At 40.1% G+C, this 21454-nt stretch overlaps 1 protein-coding gene across 2 annotated transcripts in view; it reads right to left on the bottom strand.

Moving 5' to 3' along the window:
* Positions 1 to 21454, bottom strand: part of LOC149440439 (cadherin-like protein 26) — a 113117-nt gene that overhangs the window by 17336 nt on the left and 74327 nt on the right. The window contains exons 8-18 of one of the 2 annotated variants that reach the window (XM_089658662.1): positions 19253 to 19438; positions 17712 to 17983; positions 17053 to 17195; positions 16037 to 16270; positions 13784 to 14005; positions 13578 to 13702; positions 12766 to 12822; positions 9780 to 9848; positions 9620 to 9676; positions 6739 to 6831; positions 5178 to 5222 (exon numbers count right to left, since the gene is read on the bottom strand). In XM_089658662.1, the coding sequence (XP_089514788.1) occupies positions 5178 to 5222; positions 6739 to 6831; positions 9620 to 9676; positions 9780 to 9848; positions 12766 to 12822; positions 13578 to 13702; positions 13784 to 14005; positions 16037 to 16270; positions 17053 to 17195; positions 17712 to 17983; positions 19253 to 19438 (1503 nt within the window). The remainder of the gene's footprint in view (positions 1 to 5177; positions 5223 to 6738; positions 6832 to 9619; positions 9677 to 9779; positions 9849 to 12765; positions 12823 to 13577; positions 13703 to 13783; positions 14006 to 16036; positions 16271 to 17052; positions 17196 to 17711; positions 17984 to 19252; positions 19439 to 21454) is intronic. The other variant, XM_089658663.1, reaches the window with a different exon arrangement.

Below are 21454 nucleotides of genomic sequence, written 5' to 3'. Positions count from 1 at the left end.
AAGGTGCCCTTTAATAACCCGCACTTTCCTGAGGCACCCCATTCTAAAATGTAAAGCACTAAAGTAATAGTTTTACATAACATAGCAACATGTAGGGCACCCAACAATTGAGGGGATTTATTCTAATAAACCTTTGTATACTAGTACTGACTAGTCTTCAACCAATTATCTCCCTCAGCTAAATAACCTCAGTGCTGATGGAGAGGGGTAAACAAAGATGGAGGCACCTCATCCTTATCAACCAATTGCATCATCGACCAATGGCTGGCCCTCACAGAGCCCAAGGTTGTAATGCTGCACTTGCTGACAATTTTTGGGCAATTTTCAAACATTTTGGCAAGGCAACTCTGAAGAACACAGAAGGCACCCTAGTTGAAAAAGACTGCTATAGATATGGTTACTAGGAAGCAGTTAGAGTCAATTTAGTTTAATTACCTTATCAAAGTTGGGTCACGTGATACAAGGTAGCAACAGCATCTTTGGGAATGTATTCTAAGTTGGCAGGCAGTTCCCACATGTAATGTCACTGAAAGTTGTATACTTTGGCATGAGTGGTCTCTAGGGGGTGGACTTGGATACAACAATAAATAAAATGCTGTCAATGTGTCTTGGGCCAATTAATGGACTGACGTTTTAATGAGCAGGACAGCTAAAGTATACAGTGCTTGACTTTTTCTACTAGCAGAGTAACATGCTTTATACATGCAGATAAAGGGGTGCATTGTGGCTCAGAATGAAAATGGCTCCTAAAGACAAATCTAGTAGTTTGAGGTGAGCTACATACAGTATGTCCACATCAGAGCTTTGATTGGTAGGTTTAATATTTTGGACTTCAACCACTGATCTTGTAGCACCTTGCAACCTCTGTTTTTCCCCACTGTCATTCTATGGGGAAAGTCTTGGTGTGTCTGATGTGAATATTGGGTAAAACATTCACCCACCACAGGACCCCACAGAATGGGGACATATACACTGCTTTAACTACTATTACTGTAACCGTATCAAAAGCTGTACACAAAACTGTGCAATTGTGAAAACTATTGCCCTACTTTCCTGTTACTGAGTAAACTAGAATTACAAGTGGGCACTGCAGCAAAGCCACTAGTTTCAGGGGACTGGGGGGGTGCTGCTGAGTGCTCTCATAGTCCACAGACATGTCCTTCTCATAAAGAGGGGCTGAAAGCCAGAGATCATGTCTGCAGGAGCCCACATTACACCCATGACTACCTATTGCAGGTGCAATGCTTTCCATACTCATGCAGGAAAAATAATTGCATGTTTTCTGAAAAAATATGTGCACTTATTATTTTTTCTGTAAAAGGTGAATTTATCCTTTTAATCTAAAAGCAATGCTTTGATTTTGGGCTTCATTGTGAAGTAATACTGAGGGTCTTCTGTCCTGCTGACCAGAAACATCAGCCTCTGTGCTTTAGTGTAATGTCGGTGTCTGTCTTCCATGTTCTGGAAAGCTTTGACATTCTTCTGAAAACCTATCCATGACATATTTGTACATTCTAAATTTTTGTTAAGTGTCCCCTGTGAGAAAACAGGAAGAGGACAGACAGCTCCTCCAAAGACAGCTCAACTGGATTAAGAGCTTAACCAGAGAGTGGCCTACAGGTTTAAATGGATAAATCGATTATTACTGCTTTAAGTGAAACAGTTGTTGTTGGTCCATGGCATCTTGATTTTGTATGCTTCCAGGCTTAGGAGGGCCATTCCTTTATTATACTCTTGTGACATCTAGTGGCAACACTAATAACTGCATACACTCTTTAGTCAAGGGATATCCACACATTGTATACGCGTACATTCAAAATTAAGGCATATCCGTTTGAAAACGATCATGCAGATGGTGCAGGTTGAGATGCAAGAAATTGAATAGTTATAAATATTTAGTTATTGTCCCTTGTTTTATTTTGACTCGGGACACTTTTAAATGTGCGGTCAGAGTGAGATATCCCATAAGGTATGACAGCTGCTGTCCTGTCAGCTTCCTCACCTCACACAGTGTCATCCCAACTCCCGAGTGCTCGAAGCGGAGCTCCAGTCTCCGGTATAAAAAATAAGTCAGCAGCTACAAAAACTGTAGCTGACTTTTTAAAAAAACAGGCACTCGCCTGTCCTGCAATCCAGCAGTGTCCTCACTTCAGTCGGGTTCACCACCATCCTATGTCCCTGGAGCCAGCATCTTAAGTGTGGGCAACTGGTTGTGACAGCTTGCGACTTCACAGCTGGGTGCCCACTGCGCATGCACAAGCTGCGATGTGCCTTGTGAATGGCCCTGCAGTCTTCTGGGACCTGTCCCGTGTCCCAAAATACTGCAGGGGGGAGGGGCTGAGGAAGACTTCCGCTTTCAATCGCCTACGAGATTACAGTGGGAAACTGTCAAAATCAGGTACTCATTCCCCTCCCAGCTCCCCAAAGGTGCCATTCCTTACCAGGGAGCAGGGACAAGGCCTTGAAGTGGAACGTTCCCTTTTGGATGGAGCTCTGCTTTAAGTGTCAAATAATAGACCCTGATGTTGAAGCGGATTGTAGAGCATGGTTATTTGAGATAGTCATGCACTCGTAAGAGAATACCCAAATAAAACAAAAGCTATTCAAATAAAATTGCAACAGTGAAGCCAGTTATCTATCATTACATCCCATGTGCTTAAACCCCATTAGGGAAAAGCACCACATGACTTACTTTTTCCATAAGGGGTCAGTATATTCTGGTGAGCCTTGAATTTGTCTCAAGATGACACTAAACGCTAAGTTTTTAGCATTTGGGAAGTGTTCATGGCACGATTTTGATCCTATTTGTTTTTATGCATTCTCAAGAGTTGTACAACTGTATGATGTCAGGCAGATAAAAAGGTGGCAATTACGAGACTCTTGAATTCCTCAACACTGAAAAGTCAGATCTAGGCATCATTCACACTGGCACTCCTGTATTAAGCTGTTTTAATTGCCATATGACTTCTACATTTAGAAAAGCTAATGTCCCCCAGATCACCCTGCATTTAGATGTTTCTGCTTGTATAGCATCTATAGCTGTATTTAGGCATGTTTACCATATAAATACAGTACAGTATAAATACATCAGTGGTTCATATAGTGAACTCAGTGTAGAGGTCATCACAGAGGACAAGGGGGCACTCTTTATGTCTGGAGGAAAAGAAATGTAATCTCCAAACACGGAAAGGATTCTTCACAGCCAGAGCTGAGAAAATGTGGAATAGACTCCCTCAAGAGTTGGTTCTGGCCAGCTCAGTGGATTGCTTTAAAAAAGTCCTGGATTATTTCTTGGATACACCGAATATAACTGGATATAACATGTATAGGTAAAGTCGATCCAGTGAATAACCGATTGCCTCTCGGGGGATCAGAAAGAAATTTTTTACCTGCAGGAGCAAATTGGATCATGCTTTGCTGGTTTTTGTTTTGCCTTCCTCTGGATCAACTGTGGGTGTAGGATTATAACTTTTATTTTTTTAATGGTTGAACTGGATGGACTTTTGTTTTTTTTTTTCAGCCAGACTAACTATGTAACATGCTTGTATGTTTGGAAATGTCCTCTAAACGCATGTAAATGCAGGTTTACAGTGCCACTGTGAATGAGGTCTAAAAGTAACTAAAGCTAAAAATATGGGGCTAAAATAAGTCTTTTAGACCTCATGCACACTAGGTATCTAGCCTCTGTGCCTGAGATCCTGGAGGTTTTTGTGCCGGCAGAAGGCACAGATGCACTGTGAAGGTCTATGAGAACCCGAAAATTTGGTAGGTGGGCACTGTAGTGAGTGCGGTACTAATGTTGGGGGGCCAGACTTCATACATTCTGGGCATTCATCCCTGGGTGCATATATTACTAAATGTACAGTGCTGAACTCAGTACAGCGTCCAGCCATAGCAGCTTTCAGCTCGTAGACGTTTACAGGCTGCTGGCAGCGGTCTGGACACCATATCTGTGTCTCCTGGTTGTGGCCTTATAAGATTGTAAAATTATCATTTTAGATTAGATAGTCCCAACTGGACCAATGCAAGAATCTGGTTCTCTTTATGGTTAAGGCGGTTTTTACTAGGAAGTACATTTATCCCCCGGTGACTGTACTTGAAGCAGCAATCCTGAATCTATGACACAGAGGGGATCAGTTTCTATAAAGCAGTAAGAGCAGAGTCATGGATTTCTATCTTTGCAAGAATAGTGACGTATATTTTCTGTGTTGTCCTGGGACTTGAGGTAAACATCTGAGTGAGCCTCTAGGGGGTTGTTATACTGTTCTGCTGAGTAAGCGATTGACAAGCTATTGAGGATAGTTACTGATTTTGCTGACAAGCTAGTGTTAACCTCTTTTCTGCTGATTGATGGTACACTCAAGAACATGATACCGTCTCTGAACTTGTGGAAGCATCCCTTTTTTTCCTTAAGGTATGTCAATATGCTATTACTTTCACAAGCTCTGCTCCATCTAGATGCTTTGGGGATTACAAGAATATATACAAATAAGGGCCCAAGTTAACTCATAGTTGGAGGTCTGCAAAATGGCCAATTTCAATTGCAGCACTAAAACCATGCTATGTGGTAAGTGAGTGAACCCTGGAGGCCTCTACCACCAAGCTTTGGTTATATAGCAGGAGAAACTCACTATGAGGTTAAGAATAGAAATTTTTCCTGCCAGGTCTAATAGTGGTGCACCAAAATGAAAGTTCAGGATGCCCAAAGCCAAAATAGACAATTTTTTTTTTTTCTTTTCATATTTTTTATATAGAATTGTATTTGACTTTTTAATTAAAATCATGAATTTAAATTAACGTGAATTTAAAAAATACAATCCAGTAACGTAAGATAACTTTTATTGAAAGCAACACACAAAAATTGGAGTCAACAGGAGGTGTTTTTCCATTGGGGTCAATGGGACGCAATTTTGTACTTAAGTCAATAGGGGGCGATTTTGTATTGGAGTCAATGATATTATCATCACCTCTTTTTCTATTGGCAAAATGCCAATTACCCTATTTTCAGCCGATAGTGATACACCGATATATTGACCACTGAAATCTGTCTAATAGCACTAGAGGGCTGCCATTTCAGCTGTAGACTGATATATTTATTATTCATCAGCGTGGATTTTTCTCTGTATTACACCAGCCATAGCATAAAAACTTTGCTGAAAGTTGTGTTTGATACTCACTGATGTATAGCTGGTGTCCAATGCTCCCTGGGTTCCTTGACTGTGCTGAAAAGTACAACCATCATTCTATTATCTATACAATGTAAACAATATTTTAACAGCTTATTCTATGTTATTCATTTGTTTAGTCTGGATTCGGACTTTAAGTGGTTCTAAAGCCTCAAAGTTTTTTACCTTAATGCAATCTATGCATTAAGGTAAAAAACCTTCTGTGTAAAAAGTATCCCCCCTCCCCCTTTCACAATACAGCGCTGTGCGTGAGACCTGCAGCTCTCCTGGCTTTGTCTCTCCTCACTGGGCGGATTGATAGCAGCAGGAACGATTGGCTCCCGCTCCTATCAATCAAGTGACAAGGGAGTGTCCAGGTCCCGCTGTCTGTGTTAATAGATGCAGCAGCGGGACTTGGGAGTTACCCAACACAATTACCCCCATGGGATATTGCTTCCTATTGGGGGCACCAGCAAGAGGGGACGAGCCAGAAGCGATGGCAGGGGACCTGAGAAGAGAAGGATCAGGGCCACTCTGTGCATTTCTATTTGTTTTTTTGATAGATTTCCTTTACAATCACTTTAGACTATGGACAGCCAGATGTATAACTTCATCAACACTCCAGGAGTGCTAACTGGAAACCTTATTTTGCAGCAATACTCCATGAAACACCAACGTATCATTGCTTCTCTCTGATGTAGTTAAAGTGACCCTTGCTATTCTTGTGCACAGAGGCTGTTTTTTATTGTCACAGCTCTCTACAAACCCTAGATGGAAAAATGTGAAAGTCAGGGTAAAATTCAATTTTATCTACAGAATTCTGATCGGCAATGTCTGTGTATATATTAAGCCCTGGTTCAAATTGGCACAACTGAGATTAAAAAGTAGTCTCTGCACTATTTTTTTTTTTTTTGCGATTTCACATGCAACTTGCATAGATATCTGTTCATGAAGTTGCACAGATGTCTGCTAAGTTGCACCTGAAGTTGCAATGATATGCGACTTTGAAATAGTGCAGCTTCACTAGAAGTTGCACAATTTCAAAGTTTTATCAAGTGTGAACCAGGGCTAAGTCTACCTAGATACAATGACTCCATGTTCAGGTACCTTCTAGAGGGACATGTAAAAGTTGCTGTAATAGTAAATCGGAAGATTTTTAAACTGATCTTGCACTGCTCATGTTGGGCTTCTGTGCCTGTTGTATTAATTATAGTCTGTGCCGAAATCTTTAGATTTTCACATTATTGTTCTTTTGTGCAACTAATTAAAAGGAACATGTACTGAAAGAAATAATGTGGTGACTGACTTCCTCTTCTAAAAATGTTGATCCAATAGCTTAAACACTTGTGTCACTGACCCCAGAACAGAATGTGCAGATCAGGAGTTCCTGGCCTTATTATCTACATGCTTGTTCCAAGTTAGTGTCCCAGAAAACACTGAAGTCAGACAGCAGGCATCTAAGTTCTTTTTAGAAGGTCATCAATGCCAGCTAGGTTTCCTGAAGTATATTTGTCTGCTGCGGGGGTTGTCACTTTTTCTGAAGAACAAGTACAACTATGTAACCGTCCCTTACCTGTGTCCAAGTTCCATTTTGTGCTAATCGCCTTGCACCTGCTCCAGCTCCAGATCCAGCTCCAGCAGCCAACCCCACACCGACACCACCGTTCTGTTAATAAAATGGCTTGTTAATGCTAGTTTCCTTCAGTCATGCATAAAGCCGACCACTTAAAAAGCTCATCAGGTTTTTAACATTGTAATGTTATTTTGAAAAGTCATTCTCAGCTTTCATCAACCCTTTCTCCGACAGGCCCCGCACTCCACTTTTAAACTCAGGTAGCCTGACCATACAACTTTCAGAATTTGTGAAGAAACCCCCCCCCCCAGAACAGTAATAGGATGCTATTGTTTTTTTTTTTTAGACCCCATGATATTTGCAACAATGTTTTATCAAAATAATATTTTCACTAAAATTACACAAACACAGCAAAAAACTTACAATAATTGTGCAAATGTTTAGCAAATCCACTACCTAAAATCAATTTTAGCCCACATAGACACAACATAACTTACAAAGTTCCTGCTAAATTCCTACTAAAGCCTCGTTCACAGGGAATGTAAAAACATATACCCATGGTGGACCATGTTTACCTGAATGGGGATGCACAGCTGTTCTGTACATCCCCATGCAGGCAGTCCCCATTCATGTCTTGTCAATTGGTTCTCAGCAGCCGCATGGACACAGCTACTGCTCCCAATCTGACATCAGTGTAGGTGCATGACCCCAAACCCAGACAGTCAACTAGGGAGCAGCGGCTGTGTCCATGCAGCTGCTGCGTCCCAATCGACATCAATGGTACTGCCTGCATGGGGATGCATGGAACACCTGTGCATTCATGTAGCACAGGAATACACCGTAGTATGCCATGTGTGAATGAGGCCTTACTATGTTTGTTTTTTTTCTGGTTTAAATTTTTTTACAGCCTTATTTTAAAACTGAATTTTTTTTTTACGGATTGGGGGTGTCTAAACAAAAATGTGCTCTTGCATTGTCACAGTAACCTGGTCTGCCAATGGAGGCTGTTTTTATACACATTTCACAGACCTAGTCCACTCTTGTCATCATCATGAGAGTTGCCATGCAGCCATTGCTGGAATGCATGTGTAGGTAGGAAGTGGCTGCAAATCAGTAGAACCGAAATGCAACAAAAGATAGAAAAGTTTTTGTTTTTATTTAAATGCTAATTGTTTACTATACAAGATGCTTTAGCAATCTGAATGTGTCACCAGTTGTATGGGGGAGGGGGGAGGCTCCATGTTGGATTTCTTTCTACTAGATTTGTGAGAATAAACACTAGACAAAAGCACTAGGTGATCTAATGATTGGATTTGCTTGTTCCATTTCTTGAGGATGTTGGATTCAATGGGTCTGGAGGAAAACCACAAAGGCAACTGCCTAGAAGGGGGTCACCATGAAGACCAGAACCCTCATGCAGAAGCAAATTGAGGGGTGTGTGAGTTGAAGGTGTGAGAGATGGACCTTAGGAAGACCATCTTCTCCTGTGGGAGGAAGATTCTGGCTTGGGATGTGTCAGATTAAATCTAGTTGCTCGGGACGTTGTGAGCGCTGGAGAGCATATTTTGTAAAGTTGATTATCCAGCCAAAGGTTTGAAGGTACTGAATTGACCTTCTTGATGTTGTTAGGCAAGGGTTCTGGTTGATGAGTCCTTCAGCTGGAGGTCATCCAAGTAACCTCTGCCATGAATGCCATGGGCTCCTAGATCAGCCAAAAAGAGATATGAGATTCTTGAGCCTTGTCAAATGACATTCTCAAAAGCATCAACAAAAAACAGAGCAAAAGGCACATGTTCCTGATCTCTGTCCATGCATCTTGACCAGTTACAAATAATCTAGCAAATAGACAAGGCAGCAATTGCCGAATGCAGGGCTGGACCTGCCAGATCAAATAAGGCCTTTACCAGGGCTTCAAAATGCCTATCAACAGAATCCTTAACCACCACAAGACCAGACACTTGCACCCCCTTCCTGCTCTGGCCATTTTCAGCTTTCAGTGCCGTCACTGAAATGCAATTACTCAGTCAGGAAACAATGTACCCAAATTAATTTTTTAAAGCAGATAGGGCTTTCTTTTGGTGGTATTTAATCAGCACTGTGCTTTATGTTTTTTTTTTAAATTTTTCTTGTATAAGCAAATATAGCAAATACGAAATCATTCTGCATATATTTAGGCCAAAATGTATTCTGCTACATTTCTTTGGTAAAAAATAACCCTGATCAGTGTATATTTTTTAGTCTGTGTGGCACTGGTGTTTAGGGCAATTAGTAAATCTTCCTAACATGGACACAGAAAACAATAAACATATGGCAAAGATTGCAAGCACTCACCACTCGATCTAAAATTTAAAGTATAACTAAAGGCAAAACTTTTAAGTTTTGGACAGAGTGGAGACACCTATTAGGAATTATTGCTGTCTGTGCCCCCATTAGGGAAATTCACCCTCTCGATTTGTCCTGTTTACCATTATCATTTAAAATGAAAGAATAATAAAAATGTTGGGTTGTCTCCAGAAAAGAAATAGAGGGTACATTTTCCAATAGGGACCAGGGGACCCAAAGAAATTCCCTTCATTTATGGAGATTTTCTAACTTCCTGTTTGACTATGGGACTGGAAGTGGAGGTAAATATCTCCAATGGTACACAGATGGCCAAAAACCTGACAGGGACTATACCCCCCGCCCACCTTACTCTTTCCAAGGTGAAAGTTTGCCTATCGTTCTAAAGTTTGCATTTTATCATTTAAAATGTTAATGCACTTTTTAACGCTGTCCTGACATTATAAAAGAGAGAGACATGCATTAGAGGAGATAGGAACACCAGTTCATATGTTGGTATACCCATGTGTAGGATAACATAACAGAAAACATTAATACTCACCGCCTCCCAGGGTTGATACTGTGCCCGTGGCTTCATTCGTCCAACACTATCTCTCTCCTGAATAAAAGGGAGAGATTTTATTTATTTTCTACCTTTAATCTGTCTGGAAATATTTGACTAGAAGTCTTGTTATATTGCTATGAAAATTGGCAGTACTCACTCCTTCCCACTGTTGATACTGTGACCGAGACAAGCTGTTAGACACCGCTCGCCCAACTGCTTCTTTCTCCTAAAACATAGATATTATTATTTTAGAGACAAGCCTTATTCAAAACTAACATATCTGTGATATATGGGCACTTGTAGGTTAAACCACCTGGCAAAAAAAAAAAGCCCGGAGAGGCGTGCCAAGCTGTTGTCGTCATATTGTAACCGGGCTTTTTTCTGGCACAGAATAGCACAGAATTCCCTGGTTGTGAAGGGGTTAAACATCAATACTCAAAGCCATAATGACGTATTCACTCTTATCCAGCTGGATTTCCTAAATATTTTATTTATTCTTCATTCTGGAAAGTGTAGGAAAGGTGACACCATAATTTAAATTGTTCTGACACTAGTGGTCAGACAGACCAGGGTCAAGAATTTGTGGATCAGTTTTGCAGGATCGCTGACAACCTGTGTTGTCAGGAGTTGCCCTTTATTATTTTGAAGATACTAGTACTTGTAGTTTTACATTGAATGAGGGCTTACTTTATGTAGACATATATTTGTTTTACAATTTGCAGCTTCCAAAACTGCTGTATAAATATATTTTTCGGTGAAGGTATACAGTTGCAGGAATCAGAACTAGAGACTAAAATCACAAAGACCTTGCATAATTTGGCTGTATATTTACACTGTGTCACCGAGTGGCCTGCAGCCTTCCAGCTGTTGTAGAAGTACAAGCCTTGGCTTGAAAGAGAAGCTGCTTCTTGCAGCTCTGTGACAGCTGGAAGATCAGCATTAGCTCAAGCAGCATCTGATGAACACAGCATATCTCGGCTGGACCATTTGTAGTTCTTCAGATGCTATTGGACAACAAGTTTCAAGATACTGAAAGCATTAGTAGAATCTGCTACATTGTTATGCTCAGTTTCCTCTAACAGAGCCAGAAGCAAGGTGCAAAGCAGGTTTCTAGTTATTATTAATGTAATTGTGACAAAATGGCCAACTTGGCCTGGATGTGGACTCCAGTTTCGGTTGCAATGTCAGTTTTTCAACTAAATATATTTAAAACTGAATTCTGGGTATAATAAAACATTGACCCCTTGCAGTGGGGGGAAGACCCAATGCAATGGTCAATTTTTTATTATAAATGCTTCTGTCTGGGAGGAACATAAAAAGCAGTTATGCTCTTGCCTTATCCCTCACTCCTCTGGCAGCTGGCTATTTTTCTTTGAATAGTGGGGCAGATTTAGTTTAACTGGTGCACTCAGAAATGATTGACTCCCATGCACAGCTGCACCAGATTCTAACTTTGGCTTGTTCAATTAAGCTTTGGCGATAAAACCTGAAAGCTGATTGGTTTCTGTGCAGAGTTGCACCAGATTTTGCACTCTCCAGTTGTAATAATTTACCCTCTTGGTGTCCTCACAAAGCAAGACAACTGGTTGCAGTGCTTGCAAACCGATAGGAGAGGAGAGAAGCAGCTTTGAAAGTCCAGTCTTGCAGCTGGGAGGAAGCATGGAGGAGCTTTTTGTTCTTCCTAGACAATAATGAGCATTTAACCCTTACAGCATGAGGGGAACTCCACTGCAAGGATCAGTATTTTTAGAGTTTAGCTTTATTGCTGATAAGATAATACAGATACTGTATGGAAGTAACTATCAGAAACTCAGACGTTCACATTGGGTGCTGGCACAAAGGTCTTCTTTAAGCGCCTGCCCGCCGCTCTATAGTAGAATTACTGCTGCAGGTCTGCGCAAAAACATATATATATATATACACACAATTTGCATATCTGGGTAGGGGGCGCTTGTGTGCTGCCCTACCCACGCCACCATTGGAGGCTACAGATGTCAATCACCAGGTCCCGGCCGAAGACTCCTCACCCGCAATCGCTGAGTAACACTGACAGGGGAGAGACCTGTGTGTAGACAACACAGGTCTCTCCCCTGTCAGCAATACCATGCTCAGCAGAGAAATATACAGCAGCATGTTTCCCTAGTAAAATACACTCAGATGTTAACCCCTTTCTGTCCCGTGTCATTAGTACAGTGTCAGTGCTTTTTATTAGCACTGATCACTGTATTAGTGTAATTGGGGTGGCAGTTAGTCAGTTCCAGCCCTGTGTCAGAATGCCCGTTGCAGTCCCACTATTAGTATAAAAAAAATAAAAATTCCAGTATATATACCCCCATTTGTAGACGCTGTCACGTAAACCAATTAATAACAGAGACATGTAACAGAATACATTTTTGCCTAAATTTGCCGAAATTGATTTTCTTTTTTTTAAATTTTACTGGATAGGTTTTATAGCAAAAAGTCAAAAATATTATTATTTTTTTTCAAAATTGTTGGTCTTTTTTTGTTTATAGTGCAAAAAATAAAAAATGTAGAGGCAATAAAATACCACCAAAAGAAAGCTCTATTTGTGATGGAAAAAAAGGACAAAAATGTATTTTAGGTGCAGTGTCGCATGACAATTGTCAGGTACAGTAAACATATCACAAAAAAAAAAGGCCTGGTCAGGAAGGGGGGGTGAATCCTCTGTAGGGCAAGTGGTTAATGTGTCATTTATTAAATCTTCAAACATGAATAACCAAACAGCCATTCTGCTGTGACTATTTGGATATTAACTTTTGAAGGTTTATTAAATTTACTAAATTTATCTTAAGAGTTAATCTAACAAATGAATCCTTTAGGAAGGCATATGAGCCAGCACCTAGTATGACTACTTGGGGGTTTTAACATTAGTGTGCCCTCTCTGAATTAAAAAATAAAATAAAAGCTACACTATTAAAACAAGCTGAGAATGGAAATTTGTGACATGGGTAATTGGTTCTTTTTATTCTGTGGTTGGTTCTCAGATCACATGGATGATTGGTTCTCTTTAGATCAAGTTTCTGATCAGTTGCTGTGTGTTTGTACTGTTGTAGCAGCCTGGTTAGATCTGGATTGTTTGTTTTTTTTTTATTACGTCTAGGAAAAAAAAGATAAAAGTTTACCTTTATGCCATTTTCAATGGTACCATTTCCAGCAGCAAGCAGAGTAGCTGGGCTGGCCTGTTGCATTAAAGAAAAGCTCCGTTAAAAATAAAGAACAAGTTTTATATTCGTGATTACAGAGTAAGAGAATGCAAAGAATTGGGGAGGATGGAGGGATGTGTCTGTGTTGCCTGAAGCACCCAGACTCCAGCTGATATTGTTCATTAAAAAATGACAGCTGGAAAACGATTAGCTGTCACAGACAACAAACTTTTCTTCTCTCCAGGTTTTATTGGATTCACAGTAATATTTTTATCATAGTGGAACTATGTGTGAAGAGGGAGCGATATGTTGGAAAATGTACATAGTCTGTAGGCGTTGCATCATTTTGTGATGAGCCGTGTACAGGTGTGTAAAGTTTGCAGGATGCAGTCCATCTCTTCTCCTAAAAGAAAGGGAGCTGCTTCACATTCAGAGGTTGGTTCTTCACTACAGGATCAGCAATATATGTCTCTGTAACAACTCTTAGGCTATGTTCACATCTGAACGTAGTCATGTGAGTTTTAAGCTAGTTTTTTGCTTGACAGCTTGTCGACTTGAATGGGCTGCCTGTCATGTGAAACTCATGCAAAAGAAGTTCAAGCACAAAATGTTGGCACTGAGCGAGGTGTGTGTTTTTCTCACCCTTTTGCCATGAGAAGTAATACCACTGCAAGTGAGCGTGACATCTTAACAAAATGTGGACAGAAATGCACATTTCTACTCATATTTCCACTATGCTGAGATTTGAACAAGGCCTAAAATCTAATGGCCTATGAGCACTCACGACTTACCTGGGACAGTGCACTTCCACCTTCCTCATTATACTTGATAAGAGTTTGATTCCCTTCATCATTTGGTAATATGTGCTTCTTTTTCCCAGAGCCGCAGAGGAAGCACATGAGCAAGCATAATGCCACTAGCAAAGAAAACAAGGAGAGAGTCAGAAGATAAACGCCCGGCCGTCAATCTACAGGACACAAACCCACACCATACTTACACAAGAACAACAGCAGAGCTACAAAGATGGCTCCAATCGCCCCACTTCCCAGCTGATATGATGCTGGTGCCATCTTCTCACAATTCATCTGATCTGGGCAGGAGCACACCCTGACATTCAGCGCTTGGGTTTTGTAAGTGCCCTGCCTGTCGTAAATGTCAAAGGGAATGGTATAGTTTCCCTTTTTAAGGCTTTTCAGCAGTAAGATTTCTGCAGTATTATCTGCAAAATAAACAGATATGACAATTAAAAAAAAAAAAAAAGATATAATAAATTATTATTTCCATTGTCTAAACACTTTATAATCCAGTATCTTAAAGTGTATTCCATGTTCAAAACAGTGTTGGCTTTGATTTTCTGGTAAGAACCACTACTAGTTTTTTTTCTTTATTGCCTTTTGTGTACCTATTTGATAGATTCCCTCCTCTACTGATAGACTCAAAATGTTGGATTTTCACCAGAAGACCAATAGAAGGAAAATGACACCTTTCTAAGAAAGGATTAACTTTAACCAGCTGTACACATTGGGTGTGCTGCTTATGCCCAAATAAACTACAATGTGTAGACAATATTCTATTCTCCCCCCCAATCCTCCTATTTGCTGTCACTTCCCAGCTGTCAAAATGATAGCCAGTAGATGCTGTGTATAACAGTTTTTACAGAGCACCTTTGTTTTATATATGTTCTGTGTGGGTTTACTCCAGTTTCCTCCCACACTCCAAAAAAAAATGCTGGCTCCTTCTCTAAATTGGCCCTAGTAAGTGTATGTATGTGTGTGAGTTAGGGACCTTAGATTGTACATGCTTTGAGAGCAGGAACTGATGTGAATGCATAATCAGGGGCAGACTGACCATTTGGAAACTCGGGCACTGCCCGAGGGCCCGGGGTCAGTAGGGGGCCCCATGAGATGCCCCTGGTACCTTTTTCATAGGCTTTTTTGAGTTTGGGCAAGGACACAGGGGCCCCATGATCCCCTTATTGCCCAGGAGCCCCATGAGTTGTCAGTCTGCCCCTGTGCATATTATATATATGTAATGCACTGTGTAAATTGATGGCTTTATATAAACACTTGTGATGTAAAACAAATATTACTTTGTGTCTCTGCATTGTCTGAACAGTGTTTATAGATACATTTATTTATCACAAGGATGAGCATGTCAGTTAATGCAAGTTTTGTTTTTTAAATAAAATGTATTCCTATTTAACTCTCTATTCTCCTTCTCACCTTAGCTATTATATTTTCAGCTGTTTGTTTGTTTTTTGTATTAGAAATAATTTAAATTTAACACTTCTCAAATAAAAAAAAAGTTGTTTTTTCTTTGGATTGCATAAAAATAAAATAATTTTTCAAGACAATACTAGAAAAATGGCTTGTTGACTTCTTTGTCCCTCTGACAGATAATATGGGGGAGAAGTCTCCCCCATACTGTCAGATTTGAACCCCCCCCCCCCCCCGAAAAAAAACAAAACAAAAAAAAAACTTTGCTGTAACTGCTTATAAAGTGTTAGCTAGAGTTCAGCTTCAATTTGTTAGACTAGCAGATTTTAGATGGACATGACTAACACTACCTTCTCCCCAGGCTGGCAATGCTTCTTTCAAAAGGTGTTTGCTTTGCATTCTGGATGTAGTAGACAGCAGGTAATGTGTCAATAGCTAAGCACCACCCACACTGTAAAGTGATTGCCAGTTACACAGCTATACAGATCACTTTTGCTTTGCAGCCAGGAGCTGCCTGAGGAAAATGGCCAAAAGCTGATGGCTGCTGCTGCAGCCATCAACTTGTAATTAACCCATCACTCTTTGGACATACTATGTACTTCCAAAGAGGTGAATTGGTTTAGGAACTATAACTACCTTGGCTCTCTTCACATGTGTGTAATTATGCAGTTCTACATAATGGAATATTTTACAACTTGGTCGTACAATCTCTATGTACAATTATATTTACCAATAACTATGTACTGGAGGCCATCACACCATATACGTTCTTGGTATAGCTATAGGAGGTGGTCGGTCATCTTTAGATTTGCAAATCATCATTAGTGTAGGTGGAAAAGTGGAGTTGTGCTTCAAGTTCCCACCACTACCATTTTATGAATTGTACAAAAACCTCCACATCACAAAAACAAAGAACATTCTGGCAAGTTATTTTCCACCTAAACTTCTATCTATTGTATTTGTGTAAAACATCAGACTATAAGCTTTTTGGTAGCCATGTGATTTCTTGGTGCAAAATGAATAAATAAACTAACCAGAGACTTGCTTGACTTGCCATGTTTCAGTCATACTTCTGGAATGATCAGCCACATCAAACTTGAAAGGTCCAGCAAACGGGTCCATATCTTTGTCTGCAGCCTCAACTGTGAAAGGAATGTCCAGTTGATGATCACATCTATACACATATGGTGTAACCAGCTCCGGCGTGTTGTCATTTACATCAGAGACATAGAGGGATATTGTACCAGTTCCTGTAGCTGGAGGGTCTCCTGTGCAGAAATGAATGATGGGTAGAGATGATATCTTTTACGCCATGACACTATATCGCATTGGAAAATAAACTCAATAAAAACTTGATTTCCTCTTGGGTTCTGTTGCTTACATGGTTTTTATTATGTTACCAAAGGGCCTCTATGAATGAATGCATCCTTTTCAAAAATTGATTGGTTTAAAAGATGGGGTTTAGTACAACCTTTGTTTTTAGCTTTGTATAAGAGCGAGGAGGTTTTTATGGTGGTCTATATTAACCATGGGGAGACTTTCTATTTCTTGTCCAACTGACCACACAGGAAGTGAGAGATTATGTACCCCAACAGGAGCACAGGCAGCAATCAAAAAGCTGACCGATTTCAACCTTTCTCCACATCTGTCCCCACTATGGAGTGATCTGCCCTCATTTCCAGTCTCAGTGGCCACACAAAGATCTAGTTGGTGTGTATTCATGTGAGATATGGACCTTCGATTGCAAGCTCTTCGAGGGAAAGGACTGATGTGAATGTACAGTATGTAAATCTCTGTGAAAATTATCGGCATTAATAAATACCTGTAATAAATTAATAAAATTAAAGTAACCATTTTAGAGGATTATCAGAATGGATATTAAAATAAAGGTGGCTTTATTGGCCTAACTGTACCTTAACTGACGTTTGCAATAAATGGAATCACGTTCGCTCCAAACCTTTTGGTTTTATTGATTTGTAAGTCTAGAGAAGACTAATAATTTATGCATGGTTAATCAGACATTAGTGATTAAATACAAGGCCATACTTACCATCATCTATAGCATAGACCAACGCTGTGTATGTAGTTCCATTAATAAAAGGAGATTCTCTGTCCAGTTCTTGTACTGTTGAAACAATTCCTGTATTTTCATCCACCACCAACCAGCCTGCAGGATCTTGTGCTAGTGTATACCTATCAAACAAATGGAAGGTTTAAATTTATACTCAGTGCCTGAACTAGATGTCCATCACTCCATTACCCCTAGTTGCCCAAAGGACACCCTTCTGCTTCCACAACTTTTTTTTTTTTTTCTATAATACAGGGAAATTTGTTTAATTGAGAACACTACCCAGCTAAGAAATTAGTGACAATGAATAAACATGTATAGGATTTATTGTGTTTCCACACAATTGGGTCTTTTGACTTATAGACACAGGACTACTATATCTAATGGTACCTCTGACCCCTGCTTGGCACTATAGAAGCTTTTTATAAAATTCCATATATTTATCATATTTATTTAGGAGGCCAGATATTGTTAGTGTGAGTTGGCTTGAAGTAAGAATTAAAGTATCCAGCTGCTTATTCAAATAGCGCCCCTAAAGTCTTCTCAATTGCTGCCAAGAATCTTGGTAGTACACCAGATTGAACAACACTACCTTGGGTGATTACTTCAGGAATCATTGTGAACTAATGCAGATACTGTACCTGATTTTGTTTGGCACCTTGTCTGGGTCAGTTGCAGTGAATGTCCCAAGGACTGTCCCCACCTTCACACCTTCTTTTTCTCGAATGACTTTAACTTTAGGGGAGAAAACGGGAGCGTCGTTTGAGTCTATCACCGTGATTATGACAGTTACGTTGGGTGATGCAACTGCCTTGTCCGTTCTGAGCTTTTTGTCCTGACATGAAAAGTATGGTTCTTCATTCTCAACTGTTAAGAGAAGTGTTTTTGTTGGTGTACCTTCATAATCCAAAGGCTGGGGGGAAAAAAAAGGTATTGGCCTTTAACACACAGACAAGGAAAAAAGGCTTCTTCTTGGAAGTACTGGCTTAACCCACATAATGGACATACTGTATATAATGTTTGATTTCAGATAACTTAGTGATGTGTTTGTCATAGTCAATAGTTATTTATTTTATACAATATGGATGTAATATGTGCTTGATTAAAATGTCTGTGATTGCTGGAAGCCAAGGGGAGATTTACTAAAACCGGAGAGTGCAAAATCTGGTGCAGCGGTGCATAGTAGTCAATCAAATTATAACATCAGCTTGTTCAATTAAGCTTTGACAATAAAATCTGGAAGCTGATTGGTTTCTGTGCAAAGATGCACCAAATTTTGTACTGTCCAGTTTTGGTAAATCCACCCCAGTGTCTCATTGTGTGAATCACAAGATCTTGCTGGATCTTATTTTTTTAGTCACATACTGTATATTGAAGGGAAACTTGTTATATTCTATAAGATTCTATTGATTCTATAAGATATTCTAGAAGATCCTACTTTCAGCAATTAACTTCTTCCTGTCCGGCCCATGTCGATACTTGGCCGAACGGGAGCGCTGCCGATACGGGTGGTATGGTTGGAACACAGATTGCTGTACATGACCTCTGTGTGAGGTCCTGATTCATGTGATCACTGATTGACAAATCAGTGATCACATGGACAGTAAACAAGATGTCACTTCCTGACATCACTGCTTACTACTTGTGAAATCTGTGAATGATCACAGAGGTCACAAGGTACAAGGCTATTCACAACAGCTTTATACCAAGTAACAAAAAAAAAATTTAAATTTAAAAAAAAAAAAATTTCATCACCCCCCACAAGTAGTAGTGTAACTATGGTGACACTGTACTGCTAGGGTGACAGTATGGTAAAAAAATAAAAACTTTTTTTTAATTTTTGGTTATAAATGAATTTGTTTTTTTTTTTGTTTTTTTTTATAAAAAGATAGATGAATAAATTTTGGCCAAGATTTATGAAGAAAGATTATTTGCAAAATTTTATAAGAAAAACACTTTTTTTTCAAAATTTTGGGACTTTTTCATTTATATAGAAAAAAAAAAATCCCAGTGGTGAATAAATACACATATATGACCGCGCAATTGACATTCAAGGTGTGATAGCACTGAAAGCTGAAAATTGGCCTGGACTGGAAGGGGGAGAAAGTGTCCGGACTGGAAGTGAACCTGTCTTCACCAAAGATTAACTGACTTGATATTGAAGAGCAGACATCATCCTTACCTTTACAATGCTCAAGATTCCATCATTTGTTTCTGGATCTGTGGTCAGGTTATAATTTTCATCCTCATTTCCAGTCAATATTTTATATTTGGCTCTCCAGGCTGGAGTTTGCGGTGCATCATTATCTTCTACTTTTAATCGTAGCACCTCCTTCTTCAGTTCTCCCTCTTGCACAGAGACTTCGTACTGTAAAGGAAGGTCTGTTATTAGTACTAATGGATTACACTCGGTTCATAGCACAGATCACAATTTGGCAGATCTCCAACCCTGACTCAAGCAGCATAATTATTCAGTGCCCACTATATTAGCTCTTTTTTCCTCCAACAAGAAGCAATTGGTGCTGGGTTTGTCAACCTGCTGAATCATTCGGCTGTGTGTGGAGCACTTCCACCAATCAGAAGCTTACTTACACTATTAATCGCTACTTACCAGGGGTGTGAAACATCCTTTAAAGTAGAACTTTTTAAATGCAACCAGTGCTGTCAGTGTGTACCTTTACATGTAACCAAGAAAGCAGTGCTATCCACCTGACTGTATGACGAGGCAGTGTAAGCACTGAATGGACAGAATTACAAATCCTTCTATGTTTCCATCTGTGTATTTTAGTTCTTTGCCTGGAGCTTATGTTTAAGTCTCTTCCCAATGGGGCATTTTGGCTGCATAACAACCACTAAAGCTATCATTACTCATACAGATTAAAAAGGTTTACCAGTGCCCAAATGCTTGTATGATGAAAGCAGGCTGCAATACACACCCATGGGTCAGCACATGTCAGTGGGTGCAGTGTGTATAGAGATATGCTCCTGTGACCCCTTCAGTATGCTGCAGTCATCTTCCTGTGCTCTGTGCATGTACCATAGACGTGTAATCTCCATATAACTGATAAGGGGCCATGCACAAGGGAAGTGCTAGGACTTTGCAAACATCAACCTGCATCTGTGAAGATGCATCTCATTGCTTTTGTGTACCATTTCTATAAATAACCACATATGAAATAGACAGTTGGGGGGGGGGAGGGGGTAATGGGCCATAGTAACAGTGGTGTGAGAAGCAATCTGGGAGCTGCACAGCCATATGAACATTGGTGGCAGCTAAAGGGTTAGGGCCTACTCTGATACTGCGTGGCTCCATCCTGATTTTATGTATGGGCTTCATAGTCACTGAACACTTTGAAATGTCTCACATATTTCAGTGAAGTTTCACTTTATACCCAATCACATGCGAGGAAAATTAAAAGAAAATAGCATTTTTGTTTGCACACGATTGGATGATGGAAGTCAGCAGAGCTTCACCTCCTTTGTTAGGCTCACTACACTAAGGGGCACATTTTCTTACAAAGTGCAATGTCAGCTGCAGAGTGAACAGCCTATTTGCCTTGATTATATCAACTCCATAGAGTTTTCCAATATAAAATGGAAGAATAGCCTTCAGGCCTAAACATTTTACACTGAGCAGCCCATTTTGCTAATGATAGTATATAGACAGTAAGGAGTCAATGTTGGACAGAAAGGGGGGGTGAATGCTGATACCAGAGGCATTTATTAAATTAGTGCGCCTGAGTGCAGGATCATAAGTGGGGCCCATTGAATGATAAAACCAAAAAAAAAAGCTAAAAAAAAAAAAAAAACCCACGGGTTCCTTAGCGCAATGCAGCAGAAAGTGGGGATGGTGTCAATTGGGCCAGGGTTGTTGCTTGTATTATAAAAGGCTTTGGAACACCTTTGGGCAATTACAAGAGAGTGGTAATGTGGCGTGTATAGTGAATAGTAGACATGGTCATATTGTGTTACCAGTGGTAGGGGCTCAAGGGATGTACTTAAATAAAGCAAAAACCTTTTTACACCCATAAAATATGCTTAGATAGGTGCACCACAAGTTAGATTCTCACAGACATGTACACACCTCAGCACAATCTCTCCTTTTTTTTTCAAATGAAACACTGCCATTAGATACGATTTTGTGTATAGTCTGTGCCCACTATAATTCCTCTCCTGATACAGAGGGAGAGATCAAATGCACACTGCCAGTCCTGAGAGAAAGGCAGCTACCACTGAGTACGTCACCCCGGCTCTCTGGGCAAGTGGCCAGTCTGGGCCTGATGGCCTTAACAGGCATATAGCTTAACTAGTTGCCGACCGCAGATAGCCGAATGACGGCTGCACTGCGGCCGGCCAGTTCTGGGTGGACGTCATATGACATCCT

The sequence above is a fragment of the Staurois parvus genome, unplaced genomic scaffold, assembly GCF_062004578.1.
Source record: "Staurois parvus isolate SC_StPar_1 unplaced genomic scaffold, SC_StPar_1.0 ptg001087l, whole genome shotgun sequence".
Classification (NCBI taxonomy): domain Eukaryota; kingdom Metazoa; phylum Chordata; class Amphibia; order Anura; family Ranidae; genus Staurois; species Staurois parvus.
Note: the sequence above shows the minus strand (reverse complement) of the source record. Positions and strands in the feature narration are given on the sequence as shown.